The following is a 24,492-nucleotide window of genomic DNA, read 5'->3' as shown; positions in this document are numbered from 1 at the left end:
CCAGGTACTTAGTTGAATTGACAGCCTTGAGAATTGTACTATTTATCGAGTAATCGAATTCCAACGGATTTCTTTTGGAACTCATGTGGATCATCTCACACTTTTCGTTATTTAGCGTCAACTGCCACCTGACACACCATACAGCAATCTTTTCTAAATCGCTTTGCAGCTGATACTGGTCTTCGGATGACCTTACTAGACGGTAAATTACAGCATCATCTGCGAACAGTCTAAGAGAACTGCTCAGATTGTCACCCAGGTCATTTATATAGATCAGGAACAGCAGCGGTCCCAGGACGCTTCCCTGGGGAACACCTGATATCACTTCAGTTTTACTCGATGATTTGCCGTCTATTACTACGAACTGCGACCTTCCTGACAGGAAATCACGAATCCAGTCGCACAACTGAGACGATACCCCATAGCTCCGCAGCTTGATTAGAAATCGCTTGTGAGGAACGGTGTCAAAAGCTTTCCGGAAATCTAGAAATACGGAATCAACTTGAGATCCCCTGTCGATAGCGGACATTACTTCGTGCGAATATAGAGCTAGCTGCGTTGCACAAGAGCGATGTTTTCTGAAGCCATGCTGATTACGTGTCAATAGATCGTTCTCTTCGAGGTGATTCATAATGTTTGAATACAGTATATGCTCCAAAACCCTACTGCAAACCGACGTCAATGATATAGGTCTGTAGTTAAATGGATTACTCCTACTACCCTTCTTGAACACTGGTGCGACCTGCGCAATTTTCCAATCTGTAGGTACAGATCTATCGGTGAGCGAGCGGTTGTATATGAGTGCTAAGTAGGGAGCTATAGTATCAGCGTAATCTGAAAGGAACCTAATCGGTTTACAATCTGGACCTGAAGACTTGCCCGTATCAAGCGATTTGAGTTGCTTCGCAACCCCTAAGGTATCTACTTCTAAGAAACTCATGCTAGCAGATGTTCATGTTTCAAATTCTGGATTTATTTGAGATCGTTCGGAAGAAACATTATTATTTCTGTGCATTTTTATAGTCGCGATGTAGTCATAACCGGAACAACACTAAGGGACCAGAAGATTTATAGTCTTTCAAAGAAATGCAACACTACACAATTTTTAAAAAAAGAGTTGATTCAGAAATAATAGGAAAACGATTATGTTCCTTCTGCCTCATGTTGCGTTCGGCCCATCAGCGTGATCGTAATTTCTGGTGATGAACTAACACAAAATAATTAACATTCAAGTAAATGAGGATATGGAAATCATCAAGGTTAATTTACTAAAATGAGCACACTTGTCTTTAACACACGTTTTTTTAATGCTACGTACCTTTTCATATGAAATTACAATAGATGACCATTGTGGTTAAATACTTTATACATAACAGTCAACATGTCCTCTTGATGCTGTCTGTTCGTAATCAGTTACAAGAAACTACATGTTTTCTGATTGGAATAATAACAATTAGCATATTCACTGAATATTTTCACATAAAATATAAAATACCGATGCGGAACGCAGCAAGTCCGCGTCCTCCTTTCATGGAATACAAACAGTAAAAGGTGAGGCGCCCAATTCCTCATTTGTCTCGAAAAAAAAAGAACTTTATTTTTTTTATCATTGATCGATACATGTACATAGAGATTTACAGGCACCACGCAAGAATGTCAAAGATAAACAATAATAGATTCTGTCGCTGCTCTGCGATGGTTCATTTCTTTTACTTTACTATTGTTCGATAACTTAAGGCCATCAGGTGTTTAATATTGAGCGTATATTAATGTTTGTCAGGCAAAAATTGCTAATATTACAGCAGCAGTGACTGACATTTATATATATGAATTGTGAATGTTTCGTCAGGCACGTGCAGACAGAACAGACACCACTCATATTTATAATTCTACGGACACAAAGGCTTTTAATGCAAAAGTTTCAGTGCGGATGCACAACCAGGGACCGAGCTCCTACGGGAATGTGAAATCTGCGAATAGCTGGTTAATGGACGGAATTCGTTGAGGGGCGACGAACGGGAAGTTAGGAATTTAGGTCTCACGGGAAGCGTATTGGGAAGGCCGAGGTGGTAGCCGGCATGGTAGCTCAGGGTGTTCTGTCAGAGGGTTAGCTGCCCTCTGTAATAAAAAAATAAAAATAATAAAAATAAAAAAACTGAATGAACGTATCAACGATGAACTTGAACAGGTGTCATGGGACGTCCGCCACGAATGCAACGAACAATAACGAACAAAATGAGATCAGAAAAAAAACTGTTCTAGAGCAGCGGATCATCAGAATTCGAGCTCTGGTCCAATAAAAATTTTTAACTCTCGCCGTTCTATTGCCGCAATGCCTTGTGCGCCTGGCTGGAAGTCATTACTTCCTTCCTAGCTCATTCCCATCCATGTATTGATGTTTGCCGCATCGGAAGCTCTCATCATATATATTATCTTTAATGGGAGTTAAAAGCTTAGATTTATGCTCTGCCCACTGATATGTGTCATTTTTCTATATAATAATGGCAGTACCAGTTGCATCTTTATTTCTGTTTTCAGCACTAACACCGTTTTCAGCCTTCAACATCATTATCCAGTGTTATATATGAGTCCTTTTGTGTTCTCTCAGGACGCCTGACATCTATTACTGGCTTATATTCAAAATCAATACTACAGTCACAGAACCTACATTAGCATGCTCCATGTACTAGATAAGAAACTTTTTCCCGTCTCGTAGTTTCTTGCAGTCGTCTTCCGAAATCACGGACATGCTTCATGAATAACCCTGCGTACAGGGAGAAAGGCAACTCCACCAGTAACATTTCTAAAATTATTCGCGGACATTTTCTCGTATTTTGCTATTATAGACTTGTGGCCTCCGATGCCTCGTTACAGACAAATTGCATTTCATTTAATTTCTACTCCCCGTTTGTCTTTGGAGCCACAGATCCGTAGACTACTTTATAGAACACCGAGACGTCAGTGGGAAGACAAATATTACAAATATTAATCATGAAAACGCAGTAAAGGGAAATAAACTCTAACACAAAAAGATATCGGCGCACCACCAAGGAATTATCCGAATGGGACGGAAATCGGTAGATGTGATTTACATGTACAGAACAAACAAATGATTACAGTTTCAGAGAAATTGGATGATTTATGCAAGAGAAAGAGATTCACAGATTGAACAAGTCGATAAAGTTGGTCCACTCTGGCCCAACGCAAGCAGTTATTCGCTTTGGCAGTCGTTGACTGAGTTGCTGGATGCCCTCCTGAGAGATATCGTGCGAAATTGGCGCGTTAGGTCGTCAAAATTCCGAGCTGGCTGGGGGGCCCTGTCGATAATGCTCCAAACGTTCCCAATTGGGGAGAGTTCCGGCGACCTTGCTGGCCAAAGTTGGGTTTGGTAAGCACGAAGAGAAGCAGTAGAAACTCTTGCGGTGCGCAGTAGGGCATCATCTTGCTGAAATGTAAGGCCAGGTTGGCTTGCCATGAATGGCAACAAAACGGAGCGTAGAATATCGCCGAGCTACCGCTGTGCTTTAAGGGTGCCACAGATGGCAAATAAAGGGGTCCTAATATGAAAAGAAATGGCACCTCAGATTATTACTCATGGTTGTCGGGCCATACGGCATCTCGTGATATGTCTTCGCTTATCACCTGGTCTCAGCACCTAGCGGGACTCACAATTCTATTCCATTCAATGGGATTCCAGGCCTAAGAAGGAAACGCAAGTCAGTTACGTTACGTGGGCTGAAAGAAATAAGCCGGAACCTCTTAAGAGCAGTCATACTTGGCGGCAGACACTGTTGTTGTAGACATCTTTACCTGCTCACACAGAACTAAACAGTGCGATTTTACGCTATAGACGGACTCACTCGAGACTGTGCGCAGTACATCTGCTCATTTAAAGCAAGTGAGGTTTTAATTTCGCGACCGACCGGACGCTGAAAAAAGTGCACCCTCACAGCTACAATTCCGGGATCACTCAGAACACGTACTCTAACAGCTAACATACACGAGAAATGTGGCTGAACGTGCGCACATACAGCGTAGGACCCTATGTCGCAGGTGACGGTGTCGGCGGACCTGGAATTCCCGCCACTGCCGCCGTCCCCCGTGGAGGAGGCGGAGGACGAGTACTCGGAGATCCTGCCGGGGCTGCCGGGCGCGCGCAAGGCCGACCCGCCCAAGGAAGAGGCCGCCTCCCGCCAGCAGCAGCCGCCCCCGCCGCCCCCGCACCAGCACCAGCACCCCCACCCGCCCGACGCCGCCAACAGCCTCCGCACCCGCTCCATGGACGCTGGTTTCGGCCGCGCCGCCAGGGGACACGGCAGCCGCCGGGAGGTGAGTCCCGCTTCACGTACCACCACCCGCCTGTCACAGAGCATGGACGTACGTTGCGGTTTTGGCAGCTGTGTCGTTAGATTTTGAGCTGGTTGCATCCCGAGGATGTACTGTTGCTCACAGCCTATGGGTATAAGTTATCTTGGCGCTGATACTCGCATCGTCGATTGCGAGCTTGGTATTCCCCAAGGTTGCATTGCTGATTATCCCACATGGATGTAGCCATCGTTGTGCCGGCACTTGTGTAGTTAGGTATGGAGCAGTGTGCTCTCCAAAATTGCACTGTTGATCACAGCACATAGATATAAATCGTGACACAGTCACTTGTGACCCCCCAAGCTCAGTCTCATGACACAGGTGCCTGCACCACGATTTTCGTCCATTTGATTACTTTATACCTTGCTTAATATGTTAAATATTTGACACTAATAATGTAAATGAGAAAAAGTTTGGAAAAGGTTTGAAGTTACACTTAAAATTAGTTGGAGGTCACAAAGTGTTCTCGTTATGAAACACTGAGTGAATTGGTCCGGGTAGCCTGCGCTCCGTTTTAAGCAAAAACAAGTTTCAAACATCTCAGTGTTTATGACGTCGTATCACATGAACTATGTGTCAATGTGTCGTCCAGTGACGTAATTTTGGGAGTATATTCGGTGATATACGTAGACACTGTCTGCAACTTTGTTGCGAATAGGGATATTAGTAATGAAGTAACAAATTAAAACGTGGTGTTTGATGCTGGACATTGTAGGCAGAAGCTCGTTTCCCACGCAGCAGATTGTCTATGACGTCACATCTCCTGAACTATGTGTCGTACATTCAGTGATATATATGGACACTGGAATGAGATTTTCACTCTGCAGCGGAGTGTGCGCTGACATGAAACTTCCTGGCAGATTCAAACTGTGTATTAGACCGAGACTCGAACTCGGCAGTTCGGATCTCGGTCCAGCTCACAGTTCGAATCTGCCAGGAAGTTTCATGTCAACGCACACTCCGCTGCAGAGTGAAAATCTCATTCTGGAAACATCCCCCAGGTTGTGGCTAAGCCATGTCTCCGCTATATCCTTTCTTTCAGGAGTGCTAGTTCAGCATGGTCTGCAAGAGAGCTTCTGGGAAGTTTGGAAGGTAGGAGACGAGATACTGGCAGAAGTGAAGGTGTGAGGACGGGGAGTGAGTCGTGCTTGTGTAGCTCAAATGGTACAGCACTTGCCCGCGAAAGGCAAAGGTCATGAGTTCGAGTCTCGGTCCGGCACACAGTTTTTATCTGCCAGGAAGTTTTATATGGGCACTATCTGAATGCGAAGTTTGTTGCGAAAAGAGTCGGTAGTAAAGAAGTGATAAATCAACGTCATGTCTGATGTTGAAGTTTTATTGCGTGAACAGCAAAAATGTAGTAACCGATAAACTTTTTTTCCCTTTCATCATTTTGTGAGGGATGTCACAGACGAAAATCTTCGTAAAGTTTTCAAATTAGGTGTGAAATTTATTGGAAGTTGTTAACTGCTCTCATTCTCAAATATTTAATGAATTTAGTCCAGATATTTGCCACTGCCTGTTACACTGCCTCAAGACAAACACACAGTTTCTAAGTGTAATATTTACATATTATGTTGAACCTCTAACACAATATATCTCTTAATGATTAGATTATGACAACATTTTAAGTTTTTAAATTTGACCAATAATTAGGGAAATAACTGCTGCCCCTGGAAGGTGTGGCGTGCAACTGGAACCAAGTTCTGGGTTCCAGGACAGTCATTTAATAACAGCCAATCAAATCACACAGTAATTCTATGAAGCTATGTGAAATAGAATGTACAAATGTTATCAGTAGTAGACGAGTTGAAAATTTAAATATATTGGAAAGTATCTTGAAGAGTACTATGCATATTAAGGAAACAGTGTACAAGGAGTTTGTGTGACCTGTTCTATAACCCCACTTCAAGAGCCCAGTTGCAGTTTGCATTTGTGTATAAGCACCAGTCATTTGCCCTTTCAGTTGTGAAGACAATGACTCAGCAATAAAGTCAAAGTAAACAAATTTCTTCACACCTATTTGTGAAAATACTGCTCTGTTCTTTGGGGTAGTGAATATTAAATTCTGACAATTCCATGAAAATGCATGCATTATATGTGAGATATTATAAAAAATCATATCACTGTTCTGTGTTCCTTTGTTAGATTTCATAAATTTCCGTTCTATGTTTGATTTTTCCTTCTGGTCATTGTGGAGCCCTGAAGGCTTTCATAGAAACAACGTTACTAAATCCCACTCATCACTTACGGATAGTCTCAAAACTGCCCAAAACTCTCAGGCAAAATTTATAGGTTTTGTTGCATAGTTTTTTTCTTTCTTTCTTATACTCCTGTGTTAAGTACATGATTGTATGACTCTTTTCACCTGTTTCTACAGTTGTATCCTGATGATGTGTATTGTTTGTATCCTCCTTCATTTCTGAGTTTCTGTCTCATTATAGGTACACATCTATTTATTACTACATAGCATTTATTAATGTAAACTATATTTCACATACATATTACCTTACTTGAATGTCATACTACTCACTTAACAACCTCACCATGATATTTTCCTCTGAAATCCTAAGCCTATTTTCTAAATCACACCAGACATGGAAGTATAGTTACAGTCTGCTTGCTGTTGAGTTTCATATCTTCTCCAAATATGTATTGACATACAGATCATATCCTTTCAGTGTTTTACATCATCTGCACTTTCTTTTTCAGGCTACTATCCTCATTACTGACGTAGGTCTTTCTTCCACAAATCATTTCACATGTCAGCTGTATTAAATAAGAGCCAACACATGTTTGACATGACTAACAAAGATGCCACATAGAACACTATATATTTATTCCACTTTTCTTTTATATTATTTCACATAAATACATGTTTGGCTTTTTTATTTTCATTCTTGACAGTGGCTGAAGAAGTTGTTATTTATTTTTTATGGAACCATTTCAGAAATAGTCATGTTGCATTCTGCCCATTTCTTGACAGAAAATGCCAAAAGTATTTACATAATGTATTGCCAAATTTTCTTTGGAGCACTTTTATGCCATCCATGCAAGAAAGTAACTCCATAAATTATGATACCTAAAGATAAAAGAATCTGATTATTGTGCTACATTTATTGACTGAATTTTCAGGCATACTGAAGTAATACTGTTAGACTGTTTACAAATTTCTACTATTTATGGAAACCAAATCATTGTCCTCTCTTCAATCAGTATTAACCACTTACGTTTTTTAGTTGTTAATTCCATGTGATATCTGTATATGCTTTCATTACTTACTCTTAGAAGGACAATAATGTCTGGGAAACTTTTCAGTGGTATTCACACATCTTGCATCTCTATATATCTTTTGAATGTTTCCTAAAATTTACAGCAATTTTATTTCATTTTTAGTGGTCCATTCAGTTGCTCACATTCATTTACTATTTCTTGCAAAAAATATGTGGTCTACTTTTGTAGAAGCTAACACAGGTAATAGTTTCTGTAAAATAATACTGACAAACACTTGTGTGAACATGAGTTCTACATAATTAGATGTGTATGACAGCATTTGGAAGGTGAATGTTATTTAACTTACAGCACAGTGACAGGATCAGTAGCACATAATAATAAATACTGTGATGTTCAAAATTACAATGTATTGACTCAAGTTTTGATGAACTACAAGATGATTAAAAGACAGATAGATATCTAAAATATCTAATTTAATACTGATAAACCATAACTCAAACCTTTCAACTAATATCTTGTAAGATAATCATTCCTAATGTATCTTTCCCTTCATTGTTTGTTGTTTAAATGAAAACTTCTCTGAAATGTACTTATTTATTTTTTAGAGCTGAAGAGTGCATTCAGTGAACTTTCAAACAGGGACCATTTACATTTTGACTTTTGGGGGCCAATCAGTTACTCACAAAGAGAAAAAGCACCTCAACATCTCAGCAATTGCTCATGGCTAATCTAAAAATATATACATGTGTCTGGATGTATGACTTAATCAGAGATGTTATTTGTGTTTGTGGTTAAAGTTGCTACAAATTTAATAACTAAACTTGTATGTAATGTTGTTATGAAAGCTGAGTTCAAAATAATGTTATTTCAATGAATGATTAAAAGTATGCAAGTGCAGAAATAAATGAATGACTGCAAACTTTTCTTTAGTTACACTTCAGTGTATTGCATACTAATACTGTTGTGATAGAAATATTCCTGTGGGGATCATTAACACACACAGATTAGACGGCATTACATCAGGCCAGGTACTATTTTCATTCCACAGACTTATAGTGAGCAAAAATATATAAGGATGTGGAACATGGCAATATAATTCAACAAAAATACATAACAAATGTTTTACATTTGAGTTTGTATTTATTTAAATATAGATAAAAATGTATTAATTTTGTTATCTACATAATTGACCCAGGTATACATCAAATCAAAACCTGTAAAATTAAAATTCTATATCTGCTGAAGTAAGCAGCTGTCAAATATTGACTTTATTCTCTTTGGGTATTTACCAGCAAATGTTATGATCTTTGTTTTATCAGTCAATCTTTTAAAACTGTATGCTTGGCTTTGGATACATAGTTGATTTCTCTCTGAATATCAGTATCTGTTCCTCACATTGTGATTTGATTGTAAACAAAGCATTGAAAATGGGCGAATTTTGTCTAAATATATAGCCTTGGTGTGCTTTAACTTTCAGAGATGCCCTGAGTGATCAATATATAAATTCATTGAAGTACAAGACAATTGAATTTGTTATTTAGTCCCATTGGTAGGCATGACCTTCGTGCTTTTACTTTTTAATTTTTCTGGTATTATTTTTGTTGCATTGTATAGCCAATGCATTTTAGAAAACAGATAATACCCTTCCATTCAATCCAGTGCCCTATATCCAGCTAACAGTGATTCAAGACTTGTATTGTACTTCTCCAAAGATGTCAGACAAGGTGATATCCTTTTTTGTGTGTTATTAACTGCAGAAAATTGGTATACACTCAATCAAAAACCAGAAGGATCAAGAAGGTTTCTTTTGTAAATTTGTGGTTCTTCCCAATCATCTGTAGAATGATTAGAACATCACAAATCATGACAGGCCCTTCTTAAAAATGCATTTGTTTCTCTGTCATAGTTATTCAGTTGTTGAGTCACGATTTTTCTTAAGTACATTATGAATAGCAATTATTTTAGTTACAGTACAACATTAACCTTATTTGAACAGTCAACATATGTCATGAAACACACATCACATAGTTCAAGGAAAATACAACATCAATATAGCTAGGCTGGATGTGAATGAGTCATGTTACAGCACTGTGTTATTTCTTGTTGGAGTCTCCCATTGGGAAAAGATGCAAGGTAGACTGTGGAAGATTGTAATGGTGTGTGTCCCTAAATTCACATTACCCAAGCTAACTTGTTGGACCATAACCAAATTTTCAAAAATTGTTTAGTCATGCTATTTATTTCATTTAAGTAAATGATGACATCACAGTTTCCTTTTGTCGTTATCAAAAACATCTAATAAGTTGATGTTTCAAAGATTACAAGTTGAACTGATTACTCTTTTATGAAACAAATGCTTGAAGTGTATAGGAGACACCATGACAGTTCGATCACTTTGCTCAGTATAGCACTATGAGTGTTTGAACAGCTGAAACAAATCATGAAAATGAAATATCGTAAACAGAAATAAATCATTTTTGAGACAAGTCATAAAGAGGAGGTATCAACATCCAACATGTGGTACCATATACCTCACATGCCTCGTTTCTTCTAAATTTCCTGGTATTGTTTGTACTACTGTAAACTAACATCCTTGTATTGTTTGTACTACTGTAAACTAACATCAATGACGACCAAATAAAAAATTGCACAAAAAAATAACTTTGATGCAGCACACCACATTCACAAATCCATTTGAATATTAAATACACAGTTAACAGCTTCAGCTGCAGCTCTGATAATGTCACTCAATATTTGTGTCTATCATCCATTAGAGTATGGTTGGATGATGTGGTCCAGGATCATTGCTCCATAGTTATGTTTATATCTGTCATCAGTACTCTGTCTGCATAGAGTAATGCTAGTTTTGGTGTGGCCTGTTAATATCCTCTGTTAGCACAAAGCTCTCCTGGAAAGTGCAGATCTGGTATAAGGAGTTCGTTACAACCATTATTGTGGAAACCCTCACTGAATTTCCATTTCTCCTTGCACACTTTCTCCAGGAGAATGGGCTGACATGGCAGTATTGCACCTACTGATGCCACCTCTCTGCTCTGACCCTTGACTTCATCAATTAAGTAACATAACTCAGTCATCAAAAGCTGATATAAAACTTTTCATAGATGACTGTTTGTGCCTGTTAAATATTTTATAAAAAGGTTATTTAGGTCATCAGCTGGGCAACTGTATGTTTATTCTCTACCAGTTTCAATTATTACAACCATCTATACATGATAAAAGCAATACACATAAGTGGGTCAAAAATACATTTTAATCAAATATGACCAAATGAAATTTATATCAAATAGACAAATCTCATTAGAGTCTGTCTGAACACAATAACAAGAACTATAGTTTTTTCAAGGCATCACAATTGTTGGCTTTGCCAGCTCACAATGAAACTATGACCTGGGCCTAAACCTTGGTCTGTTACATAGTTCAGACTGTCACCACAACATACATACCACAATATAAGCAAAATAAATATTGTCAGTGTTTTACTACATGTCTGTTTGTATCAAGGCTGAAGGGTGTTAGCAGCAAGTTCAATTGACACATTGATGCCACAACAGGTTGCTTCTGACTCAGGCCTGTGGGACCACAGGCAGGAACTTGTAGTATTATCCAGTATGATGCAGATTGTAGTTGTTCTGCAGAGTATGGGAACATGGTGCATATTCCATTTTCTAATGTCCCCTAATTGTGACCTCATGCCTGGCAGAGAAGTGGCTGGTATTGGATGAGGCACTGCAGTGGAAACTCACATTATGTTAAACAGGTGTGGATCTATATATTTTGTAGCCCTGCTGCTGCACGTTACTGGTACACAGTAGTCTACAATACATGAGTTGTTGCAGCAGCAAACTCACACCCCTGGTTCTTTAAAGAATCAGACTCCAATGCATATCTCATGAACCATGTGTCATACAGTGATATCAATTTTGCAGGTGCAGTTAGTAGTGTAAGTGGGTATGGTCAAAATGTGTCGTGAATATATTTAGTGGCAAAGGAGTAATAAATTAAAAGTAATGGTTTTTCTCCTTATATCATTTTGTGGGAGTGACAGGTAGAAACAGCTTTCTAAAGGTTTTGAAATAAAATGTAAAATTTCTCGAAAGGCGCTAAGTGCTCTCATTTTGAAATATTGGATGAATACATTCTGGGTAATTTGCATGCTGTGAGTTGTGCTCGCTCAAGACATATACAAAACTTCTAACTATATTACCAAACTTATTGTGTTAAACTTTTAATGTAAGGGTATACCTCTTAAAGAGTAGATTAAGACAGTGTTTTAAATTTTTAAAATCGGTCAATAGCTGTGCAGAATATCGAAAGTCATATTCTTATTGCCCCTGGAAGCCATTAAACAGGCAAGTTGCAACTGTGTCCCAGGTTAGTCGGGTACTAATATATAAGGGACAGTCGAATGAAAGCGAGACAGATGGAAGAAAGTAAGTAATCTCTTTATTACTTCAAAATTAATCGCCACCACTCTTCACACATTTATCCGACCGTGACACAAGATGGTCAGTGCCTTCATGGTAAAATGTTTACGGTTGCCTATAGACCCACGACTGTGCCCGAAGCAAATCGACAGTCACGATTGTCTTTTTTCAGGGCATCAAAAATACGGAAGACTCATGGGGAGAGATCGGAATAGTATGGAAAATGTGTAATCGCTCCCCATCGACACATCTGCGGTGTAGTCGAAACAACATTGGCAGCATGTGCCGTTCGTCAAAGTTCTTGAGCGTATGGACGTCATGGTGTGGTTCATTCTCTGCAAAGTGTCCACATTCGTCTGTGCTTTAACTATGGCGCTGTATTCGAGAGAGTCAATGGCCACTGGGCTCTTTCGGTCTGTGCATTTTGTTTCGACTACAATGCAGAAGTTTCGCTGGGAAGTCGTTACATATCCTGTATGATCTACATGCGGTAGCAGAGACAAAACGTGAGCGATATGCCTCAGTCTGTTTTTATTGGGAAAAACGAATAAACAAGAACATAGCTGACGAGTAGTAGTCGAAAAAGTAGTCGAAAATAAACAAAATTCAAGCGAGAAACAAAATGTGGATCCCAGTTCGGATCTCAGAAATAAGGTGAAATGTCTACCTCACAAGTTTCTCGCTCGGGAAAGTCCACCGAAGAAAAGAGGGAAACAAAACTACTAGAGAGAGGTCGGCACAGCATTACCACAAAGCTGTCCAGGGAAGCCAGACCATCGTTACACCATTCTTGCGTCACAGTCCGAAGCTAACACTCCTGATGATCCCAGGCTATCAGCACACAAGGCGGGCGGATGTTGTGTCCGGGATGGCAGATCCTCACAACTCCGGGCGGCGTGTCATTCTCGCCAACCATGCCCATCCACCCCTAGATGACGCCAAGCCTTGATTTCTCGCCAGCCATGCTCATCCACCCCCCTACCCCCACCCTCCAGATGACGCCAAGCCGTCTCAGCGATCACAGGCCCTGTAGACTACGCGCTGCATCAACGATTTGCTTCCACCGCCTTCTTCTGGCCGGGGTTGCACTGTGGTATAAGGTCGTTTGGCGAATGGATCTTCTGGGAATATTTTCGATCACGCGTGTCGCGTAGAAAAAGAGTCTGCTTGTTGATCGCGACTTCTGGCGCTGCAGTCTATCCGCGGTGCTCGGGTACCAGGCCATGGCCACCGTTGACTGAGACATGAGCCCGTTTTCGTCCCCGGCAGCGTCTACAGTCGTACCTTAAGCATCTGCTTTGGTTTCACTCGCTGTGATGAAGCCATCCCCATCTCTTTCCTGTCATGCGGGATGCCGATGTGTCAGGCGGACAGGAAGAAAGCTGCACCCTACACATTTCCGATACGATTTCTATATTTTTGGAGACCTTAAGAAAGACATGTGTGGCCATGGATTTGCTTCGAACGAAGAAGTACACATCTGGGTGCAATCAATATGCTGTAGGGAACCGAAAACATTTACCCATGATTGCATAAATGTATTAAGAGCTACGGCTATTGCTTTTGAAACAATAAAGAGTTGAGTAATTTCTTTTTCAAACTGCTCGTTTAAATTTGACTGCCGCTTATAGATACACTACTGGCCATTAAAATTTCTACACCAAGAAGAAATGCAGATGATAAACGGGTATTAATTGGACAATTATATTACACTAGAACTGACATGTGATTGCATTTTCACGCAATTTGGGTGTATTGATCCTGAGAAATCAGTGCCCAGAACAACCACCTCTGGCCGTAATGACGGCCTTGATACGCTTGGGCATTGAGTCAAACAGTGCTTGGATGGCGTGTACAGGTACAGCTGCTCATACAGTTTCAACACGATAGCACAGTTCATGAAGAGTAATGACTGGCGTATTGTGACGAGCCAGTTGCTCGGCCACCATTGACCAGACGTTTTCAATTGATGATAGATCTGGAGAATGTGCTGGCCAGGGCAACAGCTGAACATTTTCTGTATCTAGAAAGGCCCGTACAGGACTTGCAACATGCGACCGTGCATTATCCTGCTGAAATGTAGGGTTTCGGAGGGATCGTATGAAGGGTAGAGCCACGGGTCGTAACACATCTGAAATGTAACGTCCAATGTGCAAAGTGCCATCAATGCGAAAAATTGACATTTTGCCATTAGTGCAGCCAGGTTCGTCGTTGAGTTCTCCATCGCAGGCGGTCCTGTCTGTAATGCAGCATCAAGAGTAAGCGCAGCCATGGTCTCGCAGCTGATATTCCATGCTGCTGCAAACGTCGTCGATTTGTTCGTGCAGATGGTTGTCGTCTTGCAAACGTCCCCATCTACTCAGTCAGGGATCGAGACGTGGCTGCACGATCCGTTACAGCCATGCGGATAAGATGCCTGTTATGTCGACTGCTAGTGATACGAGGCTGTTGGGATGCAGCACGGTGTTCCGTATTACCCTCCTGAACCCACCGATTCCATATTCTGCTAACAGTCATTGGATCTCGACCAACGCGAGAAGCAATGTCGCGATACGATAAACCGCAATCGCGATAGGCTACAATCCGGCCTTTATCGAAGTCGGAAACATGATGGTACGCAATTCCCCTCCTTACAAGAGGCATCACAACAACGTTTCACCAGGCAACGCCGGTCAACTGCTGTTTGTGTATGAGAAATCGGTTGGAAAGTTTGCTCATGTCAGCCCGTTGTAGGTGTCGCCACGGGCGCCAACCTTGTGTGAATGTTCTGAAAAGGTAATCATTTGCATATCAAAGCGTCTTCTTCCTGTCGGCTAAGTTTCGCTTCTGTAGCACGTCAGCTTCGTGGTGTAGCAATTTTAATGGCCAGTAGTGTAGTTGTGACATTTTGTGTGTTCGCAGTTAATAATAAATGACGCCATTCACTGTGTTAGCCATTGTGAGGGATGCAACCTTCTGGGAGTACAGTAGCGTCGTGTTCTGTCGGCGGCGGCAGGTGCCGTGCGAGCGCCGCACGCTGCCCCCGGAGCTGCCGCCGCACCGGCGGCCGCGCGCCTACGCGCCGCGCTCCCCCGCGGCGCCCTCGCCGGCGCCGGCGGCGGCGCCGGGCGGCCTGCAGACATCGTGCTCGCTGCCCGAGACGCCCATCTTCGCGCGCGGCTCGGGCTTCGACGTGCCCCGCACGCCTCTGCGCCGCGGCGCGCCGCTGCTGCCCGAGCTGCCGGCCGGCGGTCCGGGCCGCGGCTGGTACCCCCGGCACCGCGCGCGCCCCGCCTCCTCGGAGCACCTGGACCGCCTGGGGCCCGCAGGCTCGGCCGCCGGCGCCCACCACCACCACCACGCGCACCACCACCCGCCCTGGGACGCGGCGCGCAAGCCCACCACGCTGCCGCCCAACCTCTCCCCCAAGTTCTTCCACCGCTCGCCGCGGGAGGCGCTGCGCCGCGTCACCAGCCTTCTCATCCGCAAGGGTGAGTACCTCCCAGCCTCGCCCGCACTGCTCCGTCTCTTTCTGTTGTGACGTCGCTACTTCCTCGTCGCTAACGGAGCGACTGAAAAGATAAGCAACTAGCACGTGGCCTGAATCGGCCGACTGGCTGATAACTCATGGAGCAACTCTGAAACGAGAAACTGTAGTTGTATGCGAGCGTAGACGATACTGAGTATTATTTGTTGCACTCGAGGATTTTTCGGTTACACTCGCGTTGTCGAGTATGCGTACAAGCTCAGAGGAAGATGTCGTGCTCTGTTATTATTGTACACAAATGAAGAAACAAAGTACAGTAATTGCCATTCAAAGTTTTGATCATATTAAACATCGAGTGACGCATCACAATCCACTGATAAGACTTCCAGTGATAACTCTACTCGGATTTTCCATCGTTTGTACGAATAAAATATATTTCTTTAGGGCCCCGCTACTAGCGATCCTATTAGTGTTGTGATCTATCATTTCCCTTTTTTTTTTTTAACTACGGCGTCAGTTTTATGCCGCTGATGAAAGTTTACAGTGAACATTTAGCTACATTATGTTTGTTGATTTTTTCTTGATATTTACTTTGTAAGATGGCAAGAACTATGCCCCTTACATGAAGTCATTAAAGATCACCTAACTCACGTTGACCGAACAGTAGGGCTGAACAAAAATGATTGACAAGGCACAATGCATCTTGTAGAGAGTGATGATTTTAAAGTAATTCACGCAACATGAAAACTTTCTGGAAACACGTCGATTTACTGGAAGCTAGTTCATTTCAGGGTATTATTCAGAGTTGACTGCAGCCGGGTGGCGGCATGCGGCTGGGAAGCAGCGAAGGGAAGCGACAATAGGCAGTTTAGGGCGGCTCAAACTCTGAGAAAGCGGTAACGGAGCACAGCCTCCAGCTATCTTAAGATGAGCGACAGTGAGGGGGTGGTTGACCCCATGCTGGTGTATCGGGAAGCAGACAGAGAACTTCTATGCCTGTTTATAAATGTCCGTCGTCTCGTTTTCAGTGAAACATGTGAGAAAGCTGCGCAAAGGTACAGTTGAGCAGTCAACAGAGGCCGAAATATGCGTGTTTGTGACTATAGCAACTTCACGCTGAATTCATGGCCCGCAGAGCCTGAAGTAAATCAGGTGAAGAGCGACAGAATGAAATACGCCGGCCTCCAATGGGAACATAGGACCAAGGAATTTGAAGTACTTTCCTGGGAGTTGGTGTTTTATGCAGACCCTCACCTTGATGGGTGGCCTGGGAGGAGTTAAATAGCAGAAGTTGAGAGAAAGGGAAATTTTGTGGGAATTTGTTCACTTCCCAGAGCAGGCATTGGTCGGCACTGGGAAGCGACGCATAATTAACGCGACTTGCGCTGCATTGGCGTAAGTGATTTTGCTGGAGGGGAAACCGAGGTGAAGAGCAGACTGGCAGAAGTCTCCGTGGAGGTTTGCTGTTCCCAGCTTGCCTAGAGTGCGGACGTGGCGTTCTTTACTCAGCTTGCCTGACAGAGAGCGAGCACCTCTACAGTTTAGGAGTTAGCAAATGGAACGATTGACCTTGGAGATAGAAAGTTTTCGTTCAGCTATGTACTGAGCAAGATAGCTAGGAGTGAATAGACGAGCGCAGCCTTGCAGCACCACGAGGCCGGCCGACGTCCGTACAACGAGGCCACCCAGCCACGCTGAATTCGGTGATATTGCGCCCTCTCCGGCTTGAGTTAGGCCACTGATTAATTTGTTGAATCACGTCGGCAAAGTTTCCAAGAGAGTTTCATGGGCCGTGTGTTGTAGAATTCTTCTTGCACTTCTCATTACGCCTGGGTCAGTCAATAGGAATTAATTTTGATATATCGCGCTTTACTCCATGTAAGCACAATTTATTACACTGCCTGTTAGGTGGTGGTGGTTGGTGGGATGTTTAAGGGGGACTAAACAGCTAAGGTCATCAGTCCCCACCTGCTAGGAGAGTCATGTAATGTGATGATTGAAGGTCGTGAGTTAAAATAAATTTGCGCTAATTGACTGCATCTGTTTTCAATCAAGTAGTTGAAATCGCAAGTCACTTTCTTAATTAATTTTATGTTCACATTTGCATCTGGTGTTCAATAGCTGAATACAACATCAATGTGCAACCCTTTTTAATTAAAAAGGATCAATTCTGAATCAATTAATGTCAACACTGCCACCGCAGTTCAATCAGGAGTCACAGGGCCTTATTACTTTATTTGCGTTATCCGATATTGTGGGAGTTTTGCACTCTCTGTTAATCTGTTAGTCAATTAGCTGGGGTGAACACACGCCAAAACCAGATAAGTGATGGGTGGGGTGTTACAACTTTTGTGTCTGCCTGGAATGGCAAACATAAGTTGGAATTGGTAGCAGGACGTGACCAGGGTGTGACGCAAGATCTGATGGCCGAGAAAAGATTAGTCTCAAAGTACGGCGCCAGCGATCAGGAAGATTACTTATCTTTATTCTCCACACTGAAGTAGGCACCATCTATTGCTCTCATAGCAAGTAGCTACGTAATTAAGTTCACAATACAATTCACAAATCCACAGTGCAATCCAAATCGTAACAAAGTTCTAAGCCCAAGGTTGTCGTATAAGATCTATACAGTAACACTTCGATATTAAGACAGCTAGGGAGCAAGAGCGCTTGGCCCCGGCGTCAGGTCTGTGCTCTCGTTATATCTTGTGGCCATAGAGACAGCTGCAAGCAAGAACTATGGAATGGCGCGACGTCTTCAGCGAGAGATAACGCCATGAACCTCCGGCGGTCGCGACCTGAAGCTGAGGCCGACCACAGCGCATGTGCGGCCGGGCTCAGCGACGGCAGGGCGCGCGTGATCCGGCTAGGTCCGCGGACGTAGCATTTACAGCTCTACTATGCGCACTGTTTTTGGTGTCTCACAATAATATTGCAGGAAGACTGCTGACTTGGTGCTTCGCGACAGTGTACACCTATTTGTTATTAAATAGTGTGTCGCAGAAATTGTTAAAAATCCCAGCATCTCGTATTTACGTAGGTGTTTTTGGAATACTGAGCCTTGTTCATGCTTCGGAGTGCTTACAGAAAATGCCGAATACTTCGTGCTAATTCTGTTAATTAAGAGATGAGTTCGCTTAGAGAGCTAATATTTTCCGTCATTTTTGTAGAATGTGATCTCAGGTCATTAATATATAGACCTTGGTGAACAGACGTCAGATGACAAAGCCCACTTTTTTTTTCTTTTTTTTTTTCTCACAGTGTTTCAGGTACGCCTTCTTCACAGTAACTTGTTGGACCACTTTCGGTGAAGTGAGAACTGCATATCAGCCATAGGCTTTGACCAGTAACGTAACCAGCACTCGTATAATAATTTCTTACGTTAAGCTCACCTAATCACTACAGTACTCACATTATCAGTATAAGCAACTTACTGCCATCATCAGATGTGATAATCCATAAATAGTGTCATCGTAGTATACAAACTCAAATGACATGCATTCTGAACATCATGAAATCGTAAAAAATATGTCAATGAAATACCCAGTAATGCAAAAAGTTTCGAGACTGGATTAGTAAAAAAATTAATAAAAAACATTAAGTTGGAGGTGTTAACCCTTCAGCATGGGTTTACTCCCCCTTCTCTTCTTCTCTCTCTCTCTCTCTCTCTCTCTCTCTCTCTCTCTCTCTCTCTCTCTCCCTCCCAATTCTTACAATCACGTGAAACTATGAGAGACGACCGTCTTTACAATGTTGCTCAACTCGTGCGTCACATTGGCCCGAATATAGATTATGTCGTGTACTTTACTTTGTATATCCTGACGACTCTGTAGATTATTACATCTGAAAACAGCAACAAATTGCTGCAACCGGTAATGTGAATATTTTAGTAATGAGGCGATCTTGATCGAATAAATTATTATACTAAGATTTGTGAGGTTGCTTGCTTCTATTTGACAATGTATCATGTCTTAGAGCACCTTCGACAGATGGCGTAAACCACAAAACGACTATAGCACCATGTCCTTGCTCATATTTTGGAACATAAATAAAAGTAGCGCGGAATGGCCGCATAGTTTGAGGCGTCATGTCACGGACTGCGCGATCCCTGCCGCCGAAGGTCCGAGTCCTTCTTCAGACATGAATGTGTGTGTTGTTCTTAGCATAATTTAGTTTAAGTAATGTGTAAGTCTAGGGACCGATGATCTAAACAGTTTGGTCCCTTAGGAATTCACACACATGTGAGCATAAATAAAACAGTTTGTGGAGTTTCGCCGCCTTTCGGGAGAACGAGTCCTTACATGCCTGCCAGTGCTTCGGTTGGTTGCTTGACGTGACTGTAGCACGTACTCGGCAACAGTTAATGATCTGCTGGGACCTTCCCCCACCAGTCGACATCATACCCTGAAGATGATGACAATGTGCACTACCGTAATATTTCGGAGTTTCAGAGACATCTTGCTGCGGTGGCTAGCCCTACCAACATTTAGTCCCTCGACGAAGCCTTAAACGTGTGAACGATAGTCTACCATTTTTAGAATGTTTATGTTTGATTTTTGCTGTCAGTGCCTGTGTGGGGCATGCTGGGGGGGCTATTTCCAACGATTTTTACTCAGAAGCGTACCATTGTACTAGTATAGTTTTTTCCTCGCGAACTTTCCGCGCTGCTCGACAGAAGACTAAAATATGATTGGTCGGCGATCGGAAGAATCTGTAGAAAGGGAGAACAGTCCGTGGTTTCGGGAATATGATTCTTTTTCGGGATTACGCGGGTGGAGAGCCATCCTTGCTGGGAGGCCAGCAGTGGAGAGACGAGGTCTTCCGTTGTGAGCGCCCGTGTGTGACGGGTTGGAAGTCGTCGTTGAGTACGCAGCGTTCAGTAATTGAGAGCACTTCCTCTGCCTATAGTTGCGTTGAGACGTTATCTGACGTCCGTCCTTGTGGCTGGGAGTTCACGTTTATCGTCTGTAGAACACAGAGAGGAGAAGACAGTATTAGAGTATATTAGTCAGAGGACCGCCTTCTGCCGTCCTAGTGTTCATAGTACATGCGGTGATAGCGCAAATTTCTTCGGCTTGTTAGGGCTATAAAAGCTAAACAGCCGTGATCACGTTAGTTTGTTTCCACTGTTCCACGCCACCGTAGACAATCTTTGAAAGTAGTGTCTTCTAGTGTTTGGTACATAGAAGATGTCAGTGATTCCGCGTTATTGATATTAGATCGTTATTGATATTAGATCGCGCAATCATAAAAGGGGCAGTACTGGACAATTGATTAGTAATTCTACTTAGGAAATATAAACTTTGTAATATAAATGTTTTTATTTTAATCTGCTACAAATATATAAGCAGGAACAACGTTTATCATTTAGTAGTATTAGTTCCCTTAATCACTCATTCATTTTTAGAGTGTAATTTACAGAATTAAGAGATCCTAAGATCTGCTTCAGGGAGTAGTAAGACAGGTCCAAATCATCATTTTAGCGTTTATTATTTTCCGTTGCACACATTCATTTTACACCGGCGTGGAATAGCATCTTGGACACTGTCTGATTCAGAGTGTCCTTGCACCCCCGTGTAATTAGATTAGATTAGATTAGATTAGTTTTTCGTTCCATAGATCCGTGTTGAGGAGATCCTCGTGGATGTGGAACATGTCACCTTTTTTATTTTTTATTTTTTTAAGCTGAAATAACAATACTAATAATATAAATATATACAACACATCATTTGTTTCTATTAAAAAATTCGTCAATGGAGTAGAAGGAGTTGGCCACTAGTAAGTCTTTCAGGCTCCTTTTAAACTGATCCCTATTTGTAACTAAATTTTTTATGTTTGCTCGCAAATTATTGAAGATGAATGTTCCTGGGTAGTGAATCCCTTTTTGAAGTAAAGTAAGTGCTTGTAAGTCCTTGTGCAGATCATTTTCGTTCCTAGTATTGTATGTATTAACTAAGCTGTTTGTTGGAAAAAGAGATATATTACTTAGGACAAATTTCATTAAGGAGTAAATATACTGAGAGGCAGTAGTTAGTATACCCAGTTCTTTGAAGAGGTTTCTACAAGACGTCCGTGATTTACTCCACAAATAATACGTACTACATGCTTTTGGACGCTGAAAACCTTTGTTTGACTTGAAGAGTTACCCCAAAATGTTATACCATATGACATTATGGAATGAATGTAAGCAAAGTATGCAAGCTTTTTCACTTTTATGTCGCCTATGTCTGCTAACACTCGAATTGCAAATGCAAATTTGTTAAGGCGTTTCTGCAGTTCTGTGGTGTGCTCCTCCCAACTGAATTTATTATCAAGTTGTAATCCCAGGAATTTAAGACTGTCAACCCCTTCTATCTGCTCTTCTTCGTACTTTTTGCATATGCTGGGTGGAAACCTCTTACAGGTTCTGAATTGCATATAGTGAGTCTTTTCGAAGTTTAATGTCAGTGAGTTGGCTTTAAACCATTTATTAATATCCATTAAAATATCATTAGCAGATTTTTCTAGAACTACCCTCGACATACTATTTATTGCAATACTTGTGTCATCTGCAAACAAAACGAACTCTGCTTCTGGCAGTGTAACTGATGAGAAATCATTAATGTACACAAGAAAAAGCAATGGCCCTAAGATGGATCCTTGTAGGGACACCACATGTAATTTCTTCCCATTCTGATGATGACTGATGACTTAATTCACTAGTCCCTTGCACAGGCACCCTTTGTTTCCTGTTAGCGAGGTATGACTTGAACCATTTTGCAGCACTGCCCGTGACACCATAGAATTCTAATTTATTTAAAAGGATGTTGTGGTTTACACAATCGAATGCCTTTGACAAATCACAGAAAATACCTGCTGCTTGTAACTTGTTATTTAATGAATTTAGTACATTTTCACTGTAGGTGTAAATAGCCTTTTCGATATCAGAACCTTCAGAAATCCAAACTCTGTTCTTGATAATATGTTATTTGTGGTCAGACGGTTGAGAAGCTGCCTGTAGATTACTTTTTCTAAAATTTTTGAGAATGCTGGCAAAAGTGAAATCGGTCTGTAGTTCGATGGCATCTCTTTATCCCCTTTCTTGAATAGAGGCTGACCACTATATATCACGAGAGGCGAACCCGCCAGTATAAAAGAAGGCGGGGAGAGAATTGTGTTGTGAGTAGAGGAACAGAAACAGCACGATGAGTCGGTCGGGAGAGATCAGTGACTTCGAACGTGAACTACGTAGTCATTGTATGCCCCTTGAGTGAAAAATCCACCAGCAATGCTTAAAGCCTTCTAACACCGCCAAAGTCAACAGTTGGCAATGAGACTGCGAAATGGAAACGAGAAGGAACAATCACAGCTAAACCAAGACCAGGTACACCTCATGTGCTGACAGGGACCGTCCGAGCATTGCGGAGGGTGGTTGAAAAAAAAATCGCATGACATCGGCAGAAGGAATCATTCGTGAGTTCCAAAATTTTCCAGCTCCGCTGGAGCTGTTCAAAGAGGAGAGAATACATAAAATATTAACAACAAGGAAGACATATGAGAGATTGAGATTCGCTGTGATAATTAAATATTATTCACTCGCGTTGGAGGTATTCTTCAAAACCCTTGTTCTTCTGATACTTAACTACTGTTCGTCAGCCTGGAACTCTTGGTGAGGCAGGACTCATAGCAGAGAGGGACAGGTTTCAACGAAGGACGATGTATTTCGCTACGGTCGCAGGTTCGAATCCTGCCTCGGGCATGGATGTCTGTGATGTCCTTAGGTTTATTAGGTTCAATTAGTTCTAAGTTCTAGGCGACTGATGACCTCAGAAGTTAAGTCGCATAGTGCTCAGAGCCATTTGAACCATTTTGAACGATGTATTTAGTCACGGGTTGCTTCAGTAAACTTATGTGCGTCACGTCCTTCTTCAGTGGCATACGCTACGCGCGTTATCGTTTTCTGCCACAAAAATCTCACGCAATCAAAATGATAGTAAATGGTTCAAATGGCTCTGAGCACTATGGGACTCAACTGCTGTGGTCATTAGTCCCCTAGAACTTAGAACTACTTAAACCTAAGGACATCACACACATCCATGCCCGAGGCAGGATTCGAACCTGCAACCGTAGCAGTCGCACGGTTCCGGACTGCGCGCCTAGAACCGCGAGACCACCGCGGCCGGCAAAATGATAGTAAAACCAGAGAAACTTGACCTCGTACGAAGTCTTGCAGTTCGTCGGTTTTCTCGCGCACTTTACGAACTCGTGTGTGAAAGAATCGTTAGAGACGGAGCACTAGCTCGTTTGAACGAGAAGCGACTGGATCACAACGATTTAGTTTAGCCACAGATGACAGAGACTAATTTGAATTCTGCTGCTCCCAAATCGCCCATTGTCGCCGTACTACAGAGTAGATAATTTTCCGAACAGCGCTTCTGACTGTACAGAAATTAGAAATGCGTTACTCACTAGATTTTTAACGCTGACCCCAAAATGCTTCAACAAGGAGAGTATCTCTACATTGTGTCGTATTTACTGATAAAAGGTACTCGAATAAACTTAAGTGCCTCCCGAAAGTGTGCTCAACTATTTTAAAAGAACTGAGGGAGAGAGACAACACTGCGTTGCGGTATCTTGGGGTATAAAAGATGCAAAAATGAAATAAAATAACAAAATTACTGGTGTAGTCGTTTAAGTTGCAAGTACATAAACATTCGTTTCATATATTCAAACGTCGTCTTCTTGCTGCAGTATAACACCTATTTACGTTCCAGAGGCGTTTTGCTGTTTTCCTTTAAAGGCATTATCAGTCGATTTTTTACGTAATGTTTCGTTTTTACATGTTATATCTATACATCTGAAACAGTTCACTTTATGATTTATGTACGATTAAAGCGTTACTTACAGATATGCGAATACCTTTATTCGTGTGTAAGTTACATGCGAAATGCTTCGCATCTATAAGAATCAAACAAAAACGTATTATTCCAGATAAAGAAGATA

The 24,492-nt window shown here is 42.0% G+C and overlaps 1 protein-coding gene across 1 annotated transcript in view; it reads left to right on the top strand.

Moving 5' to 3' along the window:
* Window positions 1-24,492, top strand: part of LOC126335884 (protein PRRC2A) — a 1,700,716-nt gene that overhangs the window by 1,190,687 nt on the left and 485,537 nt on the right. Inside the window, exons 10-11 of the mRNA XM_049999355.1 lie at window positions 4,054-4,329; window positions 15,040-15,514. Coding sequence (XP_049855312.1) covers window positions 4,054-4,329; window positions 15,040-15,514 — 751 coding nt within the window. The remainder of the gene's footprint in view (window positions 1-4,053; window positions 4,330-15,039; window positions 15,515-24,492) is intronic.

Source organism: Schistocerca gregaria, chromosome 2 (assembly GCF_023897955.1).
Source record: "Schistocerca gregaria isolate iqSchGreg1 chromosome 2, iqSchGreg1.2, whole genome shotgun sequence".
Classification (NCBI taxonomy): Eukaryota; Metazoa; Arthropoda; class Insecta; order Orthoptera; family Acrididae; genus Schistocerca; species Schistocerca gregaria.
Note: the sequence above shows the minus strand (reverse complement) of the source record. Positions and strands in the feature narration are given on the sequence as shown.